The 10916-nt window shown below is 39.2% G+C and overlaps 1 protein-coding gene across 6 annotated transcripts in view; it reads left to right on the top strand.

The window, feature by feature from the left end:
* The window catches only part of TMC1 (transmembrane channel like 1), a 141109-nt gene that overhangs the window by 113595 nt on the left and 16598 nt on the right, over positions 1–10916 (top strand). For all 6 annotated transcript variants that reach the window (XM_007106604.4, XM_028493875.1, XM_028493877.1 and 3 more), the window contains one exon: positions 9260–9327. In XM_007106604.4, the coding sequence (XP_007106666.3) occupies positions 9260–9327 (68 nt within the window). The remainder of the gene's footprint in view (positions 1–9259; positions 9328–10916) is intronic.

Genomic DNA, 10916 nt, shown 5'->3' with positions numbered 1-10916 from the left:
GCGAACCCGGTTCCCCTGCATCGGCAGGCGGACGCGCAACCACTGCGCCACCAGGGAAGCCCGACATCTCCTTTTTTGAACGTGCTTATTATCTGTCTCCCTCTGTTGTAATGAAAGCTTTCTGAAAACAGAGGCCTTGACCTCATGCTTAGAGCTGTGCTTGTCACATGGCAGGTGTTATGTTGACTGGCTGGACTGGCTGACTCAGTGTTGAACCTCCGCATCCTAGCACCATCAAGGCAACACCGTCTACTGACAGAACTCTGCCTGCTTCCAGGGATGTGCCCTGGAATCAATTCTGCCCTAGTCTTCTTGAGCTAATGATGTTTCTCTTCTCACCAGTGAAGGGATATCCTTCCCTGCTGGTCTTCCTCCTGTCTCATGCCCTCTAGTTTCTGGACAAGTCCTACGTTCAGAACTGTTTTCAAGACTCCAGGCTAGATCCTCTACCTGGCTACCTGACTTTGAGACTGTACCTTTTATTAGGTCATCTGTGTCTCTCGCTGAAAGTGTTTCTTGGAGGAGCCAGAAGCAGTTAGGTCATACTGTTTGGTGGACGACGGTGAGGTAATGCTATAGATCCAGAATGCCCTTGTGTTGCTTTCCCATTCCCTGCTATGAGGTATTCAGCTGGCTTGGTTTCATTTCTATTTTCCTTGCCTGATTCAGCTCTTCTGAAGCAGACATTAAAAATTGCCATTTCTTTCTTAGACCATCACTTGGCTTATGTTTGCCTTTTATCCCTAACTGCTTTCTTCTTAAGTGCTAGAAAATTTTGCTTCAAATATGAAGTCAATATAACATGACCTGGATGCATAAAAGCTGTAATTATATGACCGTAATTTATTATTTATTGAGTGCTGACAGTGCTCTTGGGTTAGAACAAAGTACAGGAAAAAAGACAAGTTCCTGTGTTAGGTCAGACAGAGTGAATTTGCTTCCATGTTACCTTTGGAAGGCTCATCAGAGAGAAGCTCAGCAGTAAAACAAGTTTTAAAACATTAAGTTTGGATGATGGATCTTTGATATGGATCTTATTATCACTGACCCACCAGGTGGATAGCTTACACAGCTGAGTGCCTGCTAGGTACAAACCATTATGAGCAAACCTCTGTGCCTGCTGATAAGAGGATACACAGATGTAAAAGCTGTAAGCCTAAGGAGAGGTTGCAAACGTGGGTCTGCAGGCTAGATTCAACTGACAGATATTTTTTTCTCTCGTCTGCAGTGTTTTTTTTTTGTTTGTTTTGTTTTTATGAGCTAATATTTTAAAGCTTGGAGTTTTACATTTAAAAAATATGGATTTCCTGGGACTTCCCTGGTGATCCAGTGGTAAAGAATCCTCCTTCCAATGCGGGGAACGCGGGTCTGATCCCTGGTCAGGCAACTAAGATCCCCCATGCCGCGGGGCAACTAAGCCTGCGTGTCACAACTACTGAGCTCACACGCCTCAACAAGAGAGCCCGCGTGCCACAAACTACAGAGCCCACACGCTCTGGAGCCTGTGCGCCACACCTAGAGAGAGAAAACCCGCACGCCACAACTAGAGAGAAGCCCGCGTGCAGCAACGAAGAGACCACGTGCTGCAACGAAAGATCCCGTATGCTGCAACTAAGACCCGACACAGCCCCCCAAAATTTATATATGTGGATTTCTTGTTTTTCTTGACATATTGAAAGGCCTGACAACATTAGACCCATATTCCCACTCTGGAGAAATTGGCTGGAGCTGAGGAATTACTGCCCTCTTCTGGTGGAACATTCATTCACCGATTCCTCACACTCTTTGCTACCCTTTAATCCTGCAAGCTCCCGTTGTCAGCACAGAGCAGGAAATGTAACTGCACATTGGAGAAACCACTGTGGGAGAGCTCAGTAGAAATACAAAGACAGGATGGAGTAAGAGACATTTGAGCCAAGTCTTGAAGGAGGATCAGAATTTCAAAAGACTGAGATGGAAGAAAGAATTCTTAGTGGACAGACTGATGGAAGGCAGGGCCCAGCAGCTGGAAAGTATGGGTGGTGCAGGCAGAGATGCAGAAATCTAAGATGGAGCTGTTTTAGAGGATAAGAGGCTGATGAGAATGTTTCTTTGATATTCTGGACTTACTAATTGCCAGTATGAGTCCAGAAAGTACCTGTCATGAAGCAAAGGAGAACCTGAGATGGGCAGAGAAGATACTTTTAAGAATCCTTTCAAGAATGAAAGAGAAAAATGTGTCCATTTCTGCCACCAAAAAAAAAAATTTTTTTTTCTGAACTTTAAAAATAATACCAGTTCATTGTTTAAAAATCTGGAAAAGGCAATATAAGCTTAATATGGAAATAAAAATCACAGGTAACCCCACCACTCACGACATTACTTAGTTAATTGAATTGTAGAGTATTAGTATTTATTTATATGTAGATAAACAAGTACTATAGATTTATATATAGTACTACAGATTTTTATAAAAATATATTGGCATGTATCCTATTGACTAGTTACTTGCTTTTCTTCACCTAACAGCGACCTTTTCTCTATGTTATTAACTGGTCTTTTGTAATTTTTAAGTGGCTGTGTGATATTCTACATATGAATGTACAATAACTAGTTATTTTTTATTTGTTGTTAGTTAACTGTACCTAATGTTTTGTTATTATATTAAACATTGTGATCGTATTTATTTATAGCCATGTAGATAAATATCTCCATAGATAAATCATAATCTTATGTAAAACTTATTTCCTTATGAGAAATTTCTCTAGGTTGAATTGCTCAGTTATAGAGAAGATATTTTTGAAAAAGTTCATTCACTTTTATAACAATAACTAACCTCTATAAAGTCTAAACTCTGCAGACTCCAGCATTAGATTCAGAGATTCACTGAATGTTAAGGTTAGGTGGAGTTTTGACAAAATCAGTCATAATGCTTTTATTTTACATATAAAAAAATTAAGAGTCTGAATTGGAGTTGCCTATGTTTATATAGCCAGTGAATAAATAAGGACAATGAAATATCCTTCTGGAAAAGCCATTATGTTAAATATACTGAATTATACACTGGTTATATCTGAGTAAATTGGGTTAAAAGTGACTCTGTATATTTTCCAGTTATAAATTCATGGCCAAAGTATTACCACAACAAACCTACAAAGATGAATTGAGGTGGGAAAATTACTGTCTAGGAGCAGACTGTTAGACCATGTAATGTAAGTTAATCTTTCCTAAGACTTCTCTGAGCATAGCAGATAGTTCTCAATGTTTCTAAAGAGTTCACTGACTCATGGGAGTGGAATGGTTTGCTCCCAGAAAGGATTTTAACCACCCTGATTCAGCAAAACCACCCTCAGTCCTCTGGTAAACTCTGGGTTTTCTGCAATAGTTCAACACAGAATGCCTTTAACTCTCACTTTAATTTATGTTGACACCATCCTTGCCATTTGTCAATGAAGTAGGTAAATAGTATCCAGGAAGAAATGGATTGAATACATAGCATGGGGTAAGAGTATGTTCGATCAAATTAAAACTTCAGCTTGTTTAAACCTTGTTTAAAGTTACATTTTAAGGTGCTCCTTGTTGAATTTATGTGAATGGAAAATATGGGAGATTTCCCTGAGATCTGATGGAGTGCAAGATTACCCATAAATAAGAGGCATATGATTCACAGACCATCACAGTATTTTACTAATCATATTACACTGTATTATATTTTTATGTAGAGCTTACCATGTGTTAGAACACCTACAGAATACTTTACATATATTATTCTGTGTAACCATACCAGCAACGCTGTGAGGTAGATAATATTTTTCCACTTTACAGTAAACTGAGGTTTAGAGATTTTTAATAGTTTGCTCAAAGACATATAACTGGTCAGTGGTGGAGGTAGGACTGAAATCCACATCTGATTGACTTCAAAGCCGTCAACCAGATTTCCATCATATTGAATTTTCACTGTAATGCTTACCCCTAGAAATTTCAAGGACTCTGCCAAAGCATGACTAATTCATGAGCCAATCCATAGCATTTGTAAGTCAAATGCTTAGACAGGTTTCTTGCTGTAGAATGGAATTAGCAGGAGGGGCTGGGATATAGAATTAGGAAATAAACTGATATTCCCTTTCTGGGAATGAGATACTATTTAGCAGTCCAGGAAGATGGCATGATAAAGAGTCAGTAAGAAGTCATGGGTATCCAATGAAGGTGTGAGAACATGGGCAAAGGGACAGAATAGGCTGTACTGGACGGAGTCTATCTGCAGGCAACTAGGGTTATAGTGCAAAGCCCTGAGGTGCTGAATCAACCTAGTAGACGAGGGTTGGATTTGTTCTAGGTTAGTAGTTCTCTAATTTGAGCATATATCAGAATGCTCTGAAGGCACATGACAACACAGGGTTTCTGATTCAGTAAATCTGGGGCAGGGCCTGAGAATTTACTTTACTAAAAAGTTCCCAGGTGTTGATGCTGCTTCTGGTCTGGGGAGTACCCTTGAGTGCCATTGCCCCAGTGCCACAGGCCAGGCCAGCCTGCAGCTCTAAGCAGTGTGATTCCAGCTGTGGGAAATGAGATTTGTGTGACGAAAGTCAGGCAGGTCATTGCAATGACAGAATTATCTCTGAGATCCTGAATTGCCTTTCACAATATCCAGAGGTTGATGGTTTGCCCCAAATAATTAAACTTGCAGAGAGAGGATGGGTTTTCTCAGGCTTTTTAGTCCAATGAGCACCATATGTCTTCCTTCTGGGTAGATAACTGACTCTAGCCCACCAAAAACAAAGGTCTAAAAATAAAGCAAGAAAATTTCTAGTTCCTTGACTATTACGGACCCCAACCCAAATCCAAACTGGCTCCTCTGTTGCTGGCGCCCAAAAATCTTATTACGGATGAGCAGCCCTTAGGGACTTTATTACACTTACTCCATTTGAATCATTTTGTTAACTCGGGTTACAAGAAAACCTGTTTTTTCTCCAGCATCATTTACCTTTAAGCTTTTTATATTTTAGAGGCAACACTTTGCAAATTGATTTACACTCATATTATTAGTTTATTGGCTTTAACAAAAATGAAACTATAGTATGATCTCATATTTTTAAAAATCCACCTCTAAAAGAATGAGCCTTGAATTTCATACCCTGTGTGTGTGTGTGTGTGTGTGTGTGTGTGTGGTGTGTGTGTGTGTGTGTTTGCTTTCTTACATTTGTTTCATTTTTAGAGTGGGAGTTTCTGAGTTTAATGAATGTGTGTGTGTGTGTGTGTGTGTGTGTGTGTGGTGTGTGTGTGTGTGTGTTTGCTTTCTTACATTTGTTTCATTTTTAGAGTGGGAGTTTCTGAGTTTAATGAATGGAGTATAAATTCCATTTTTAAGGTGTTTAGAGAGAAGCAATTTTTTTTTAACATTTATTTATTTGGTTGCGCTGGGTCTTAGTTGTGGCAGGCAGGATCCTTAGTTACGACTCACAGGCTCCTTAGTTGTGGCTCATCAGCTCCTTAGTTGCAGAACATGGGCTGCTTAGTTGCAGCTCGAGGGCTCCTTAGTTGTGGTGTGCTAACTCTTAGTGGCAGCGTGCATGTGGGATCTAGTTCCCTGACCAGGGATAAACCCGGGCCCCCTGCAATGGGAACACCACCACAGAAGTCCCAAGAAGCAATTCTTTAATAACTGAGTCAACCAATTACAGATTTTAGATTTGAAAGGGATCTTAAAAATTATCTAGTTCAGAAGTAGGCAAACTTTCTCTGTAAAAGATTGCACAGTAAGTATTTTCACTTCTGCAGGTATGTTATTGTGGTGTAGTGAGAAATATATATTTTGGTCTTCATTCCAATTCCCGGCTGGAGTGCCTAAAATTTTTGTAATTTACAAAGCAGTGATGGTGCTAGGAACATCTTTTGTTCTTATATTTGGTCTTTAACCCTGGCTCTTGATGCAGAGTTCCTAAATTCCTTGGAATATTGTGGGTGATAGGAGCATTATTTGTTCCAATGAGGCAGCTCTTGGTGGGCTCCTGGATAGCTTCAGTTTGGGGGCTGGTCGGCAGAAAGACCTGGCCATAATTAGAAACTCGGAAATTTCAGCCTCATCCCCCCATCCTCCAGGGAGGGAAGAGAGGCTGGAGACTGAGTTAACGATTGATTTTGTCCCTGTGATGAAGTCTCCATAAGAATCTCTGAACCCTGGGATTTGCAGAACTTCCACGTTGCTGAACACATTGAGGTGCCAGAAAGAGGGTGCACCTGGAGAAGGCAAGGAAACTCTGTACCCTTTCCCTCATACCTTGCCCTATGCACCTCTTCCATCTGGCTATTCCTGAGTTGTATCCTTTTATAATAAACCAGTAATCTAGTAAACAAACTGTTTTCCTGAGGTCTGTGAGCTACTCTAGCAAATGATCAAAGCTGAGGAGGGAGTCGTGAGAATCTCCAGTTTACAGCCAATCAGTCAGCATAGGTGACAACCTGAGCTTTCGATTAAAGTGTGAGGCTTTCGTCTAAAGTGTGGGGCAGTCTTGTGGCACCAAGACCTTAACCTGTGGGATCTGTGCCAACTCTGGACAGTTAGTGTCAGAATTGAGTTAAATTGTAGGACATCGAGATGGTATCCACAGAAAGTTGGGGAAATGCTTGGTTTGGGGGAAGAACCTATACATCTGTGTCAGAAGTATCATGAGTAGAGTGTAGTCATAGAGGAAAACAAGTGACTTCCCTTGCATCAGGCCATATGGTCTCTGTTGTAACTATGACATTCCTGTTTTCATCCCAGACAGCAATAGACAATACATAAATGAATGAATGTAGCTATATTCTAAAAAAACTTTATTTACAAAAATTGATGGTGGTCCGGATTTGGCTCATGGGCCATAATGCACCAACCCCTGATCTAGTTCATTTCATTAGTTTATCTGTGATGAAACTGAGGCCTGAATTGATTAGTGACTGGCTCAGCTCACTCAGCAAGAAAATGGCAGGGCAAAGTCTCATACTCGAGTCTGAATCACAGACGAGTGTCTGTATCATAAAACCACTTGTCACAGTAGGGAGTGTGGAGGTACCCTTTCTCTGCATCCGGTCAATCAATTTATGCATCAAAGATTTTATCCCTCCAGCTGCCCCTGCTGCATACACAGTATGAAACCAAGGATTCCTAGTGTGTCCTTTGTGCTTTTCTGGTCACCTGGTTATAAAAATATCTCATCTCAAATGGCCTTTAAGAGGTTTGTATGCTTGTGAGAATAAAAGAAATGTACTTCTAAAAGTTTGAATTTTTTTCATTTTCCTTAGTTTGGTGGGCTAAATCTGACACTCTTCTAAAGAGGCCAAGGTTGAAGTTTGATTCTTAAACGGACACAGAGAAGAGCTGTTCCAAGGCCACAGATGGTGCAGACCACCGACTGAGCATTTGTCACATGTGTTCTGTGATCTCACAGGGCTCCAGGAGAAAAGGGGAGTTGATCCAGAGCAAAGTGCTCCTGGGGAAAGAGAAAGACTCAGAGCTAACGTTTCTCCAGATTAGAAGCAATTCATTTTCTTCGTTTTCCATGAAAACCACAGTTTTTTATTGTTGATTTTAGAACAAAAACTATCAACCTAACCTCTTTGCATCTTATGAACATTAAGCTTCTTGATGATCTGCAAACTAAGTGAAACACTTTGTATATTCTTTAGTAGTATCTTGAGTGAATTTTTGTTGAAATCATCTTTGTCCTCCTTATATAGGGTTATTTATTTTTTCAGTATATATCATCTTATTATTATTATATCTTGCTATTTAACGATTCTTGTTATGTCAGACTTGGCATCTACTCCCTGAATCTGTTACAAGGCACATCACCCATACCTTTCAGTTAACTAGGAGAGTACTGTTGCCTTTTGGGAAATGATGAATTTGATGCCTGGATTCAAGGATTCTTGAGGCAGAGTGTTCAAAAATTGTGAAAGATTTGTTGGGACTCCAAATCAGAGACCTATTCTATCTTCTTACAAATATATTTTTGGGTGCTTGGATTTAAGAAAAACTGAGACACTCGGGTTGTTTGATTTTGTATGTGTGTGTGTGCACATGAGCATTGTGCTGTGTGTATATATGTGTGCTAGGGAGGGAGTTATTATGAGGATACATGTGGTCTGAGGCCACACCTGCAGATGTCAGGATCTGGGGCAGTCATCAGGTCCTGCCATTCTATTACTCTCTCTTTGTGGTCCTCTCACTTTATATTTTTTGCTGTTTGCTTTTTCTCTTGTTACCAATTAGTCAATTTCCTGATTGATTATTCTCTATCTCAAATTAACTAGGAGCCAGCTTTATTGTCTTTGCTAATTAGCATTACTCCATTGACAGAGCTTTCTTTCTAAGATGCCTAATGTGTCACCAGGAAGCCTTTGTACGGGTCCTCCTAGGCCAGATGCCCACCTCAGTTCCGATTGGTGTCCCCTATGTACAAAGAACAGCCTGGTGCTGCTGCCCTGAGTAGGATGGTATCATGTAGGAGTGAACACTGGACAATGAGTTGAATAACTTCTTAAACTTTCATTGTATTGCTCTCTATATTTTTTATTGTAAAAGAAATTCACATTTTTTTAAAAAAGTATTTTAAATATGCAAAACTTAAAGAAGAAAATAAAGGCATAATCTATCACCCACATATAACAACTATTAATTTTACTGATCACTTCTAAGTTTTTTCTTTATGCATAGTTTCATATTGAGTAGAAAAAATAATGTATAAGTTTACATATTTTTTGTTTAACATCAGAGCATAGTTTTCTCTTGGGTATATAAATATCCTTCCAACAGTGATTGTAATTAGCTGCAATATATATCATAGCACAGTTAAACTGTATTTACTTAACCAGTGTTGGACATTTAGATGGATTCATCTCTGCTTCTTAAAATTCGTTAGCATTTAGGATTATTTTGTTAAAACAAATTTCTAGAAGTAAATTTACAGGGTCAAAGTGGATGAAGTTTTTAAAACTTTTCATATGTATTGTCAAACTGTTTTCTAAAAGTTTACTGCAAGTTTTACTTTCACCAGCAGTATATGAGAGCGTATGTCTCATCACACTTCCACAGCATCGAATGACAGAATTTAAAAATGTCTTACTGTGTTAAAAAGGAAGCCTTATTATTTTATCACTAATTATTTATTGTATTGATTATTCTGCTCTTGCTGCTGCAAGAAAGTAGTTGCAAGTCTAGCCATACCAATATAGAAATATGAAACACTTGCCTTTCAGTTTTTGCCATTTGAGATGCTAATACAGTGAATGTCTCCTCTAGCCTTCATACACCGAATTTGACATCAGTGGCAATGTCCTCGCTCTGATCTTCAATCAAGGAATGATCTGGTAAGCCAGCTGTGGACAGCTTACTACTTGAAGAAAGCCTCCAAGATCATTTTTGCATGAAGCACTGTAGCCTGGTGTTAGAGAAGTCCACAGTCTGTATCTAACTCAACATTTGTCTTTTTGCAAAGTGAATGGCTATGAAGAGTTTACTTTTTTTCCCCATATTTTAAATCTTAATTCTAAAAGGCATCTGCCTGTTTTGCAGAGCACTCCTTCATCGAATACTGGGAGTCTAGGTTCTGGCTTCTAGATTATTTGAAGGCTTTTTATAGTTTCATATCCTGTGATACTAGGATCTAACAGTGAAACATTAATGATCACATTACCCCATGTTAAGAATGAAAGAAATTAGTGTAAGGTCTTTCCAAGAAACTTATTTTATTTGCAGTCACTATTGAATATGTTTTAAATGGAATTTATAGCTACTTTAAAAAATATTAGCTTACCAAATCCCATAGTTTATAGAGATGAAATATATGTTTTAAGAAGGTTTAGTTAGAAATATGATCTTTATTTAGTAATTTGTTTCATGGGGCCACTTGCACATCGGAATTATTTCTTTTAATGTACAAAGGATTGTTATATCTTTTATTAAATGAAAGCATTTTCACTGTAAACCTTGACAGGTTAAGATGAGGTGATACAGTAGAAACCATTGTTGACTTTAAAAATTGAATCATAGCCAGAGATTCATCTGTGGACCGTGTGTCTTGAAAATCTGTCACTCTTAACTAAGAACACCCCAACCCACAAGCAGTTACAACTGAGCTTCTTTATCCCACTGACACAGATCTAATATTGTGCCAATCACACCATTGTCCTAGGTACAAGTACTAGTTACTGGGGTCAGTTTTTGTGCAAGCTTCATATATTACTCAACTCCTTCAGCCATAGCTAGTCTGAATTGTTAAACCTTTGTGAGAGCAAACCTCTCCGCAAAAGTTAAAATGATCTTGCTTCAGTAATATAAAGACCACAGTCAAGGGCCTCATCATCCTGCCTTGGGGCCTGTCAGATTCCTGTGCCTCACTAGGTCAATCAATATGAAGAGAAGACTATAAAAAGATCCTCCTCTCCATTGTCAGGTATGTTTAAAAACGTGATTCCTGTTCCCTTGCTTTCTAAATTTTACAGGTTATGGCTTATATGTCCGGAGAGTCATTAAGGAGTGAAATGCATCCTTTCTTTTCCAAGCAGGGAGGAAAGTCAAGGTGGCTCAACATGTGACTATCACCAGAGATAGCAAAGGGCTCAGCTTCCAGATCTTTCATTTCCTGTAGGGGATTCTGCTGTCATGGCAGAAAATGGCTAACAGTGCTATTGGAGTAATGAGAAACCACTGCCTTATATCAGTTTTAAAACTCCCTGGCTCTTATGCAGAGTGTCATAAATCCCTCAGGCCTGGCGTGGCGCCATTTGTGCAGACATATGCTGCACATCTATTTCTTGTTCTTTCATAGTGAAGACAACAGATTGGCCTAGAAATTTGTTTTCATTGTCAGCAAAGCTCTTATAATTGTGTCCTGATTTGTTTCACTTGTAATTTTTTTTTTTTTTTTTTTTCGGTGTGCGGGCCTCTCACTGTTGTG

Source organism: Physeter macrocephalus, chromosome 9 (genome assembly GCF_002837175.3).
Source record: "Physeter macrocephalus isolate SW-GA chromosome 9, ASM283717v5, whole genome shotgun sequence".
NCBI lineage: Eukaryota > Metazoa > Chordata > Mammalia > Artiodactyla > Physeteridae > Physeter > Physeter macrocephalus.
This window is presented reverse-complemented; position numbering and strand designations above follow the sequence as displayed.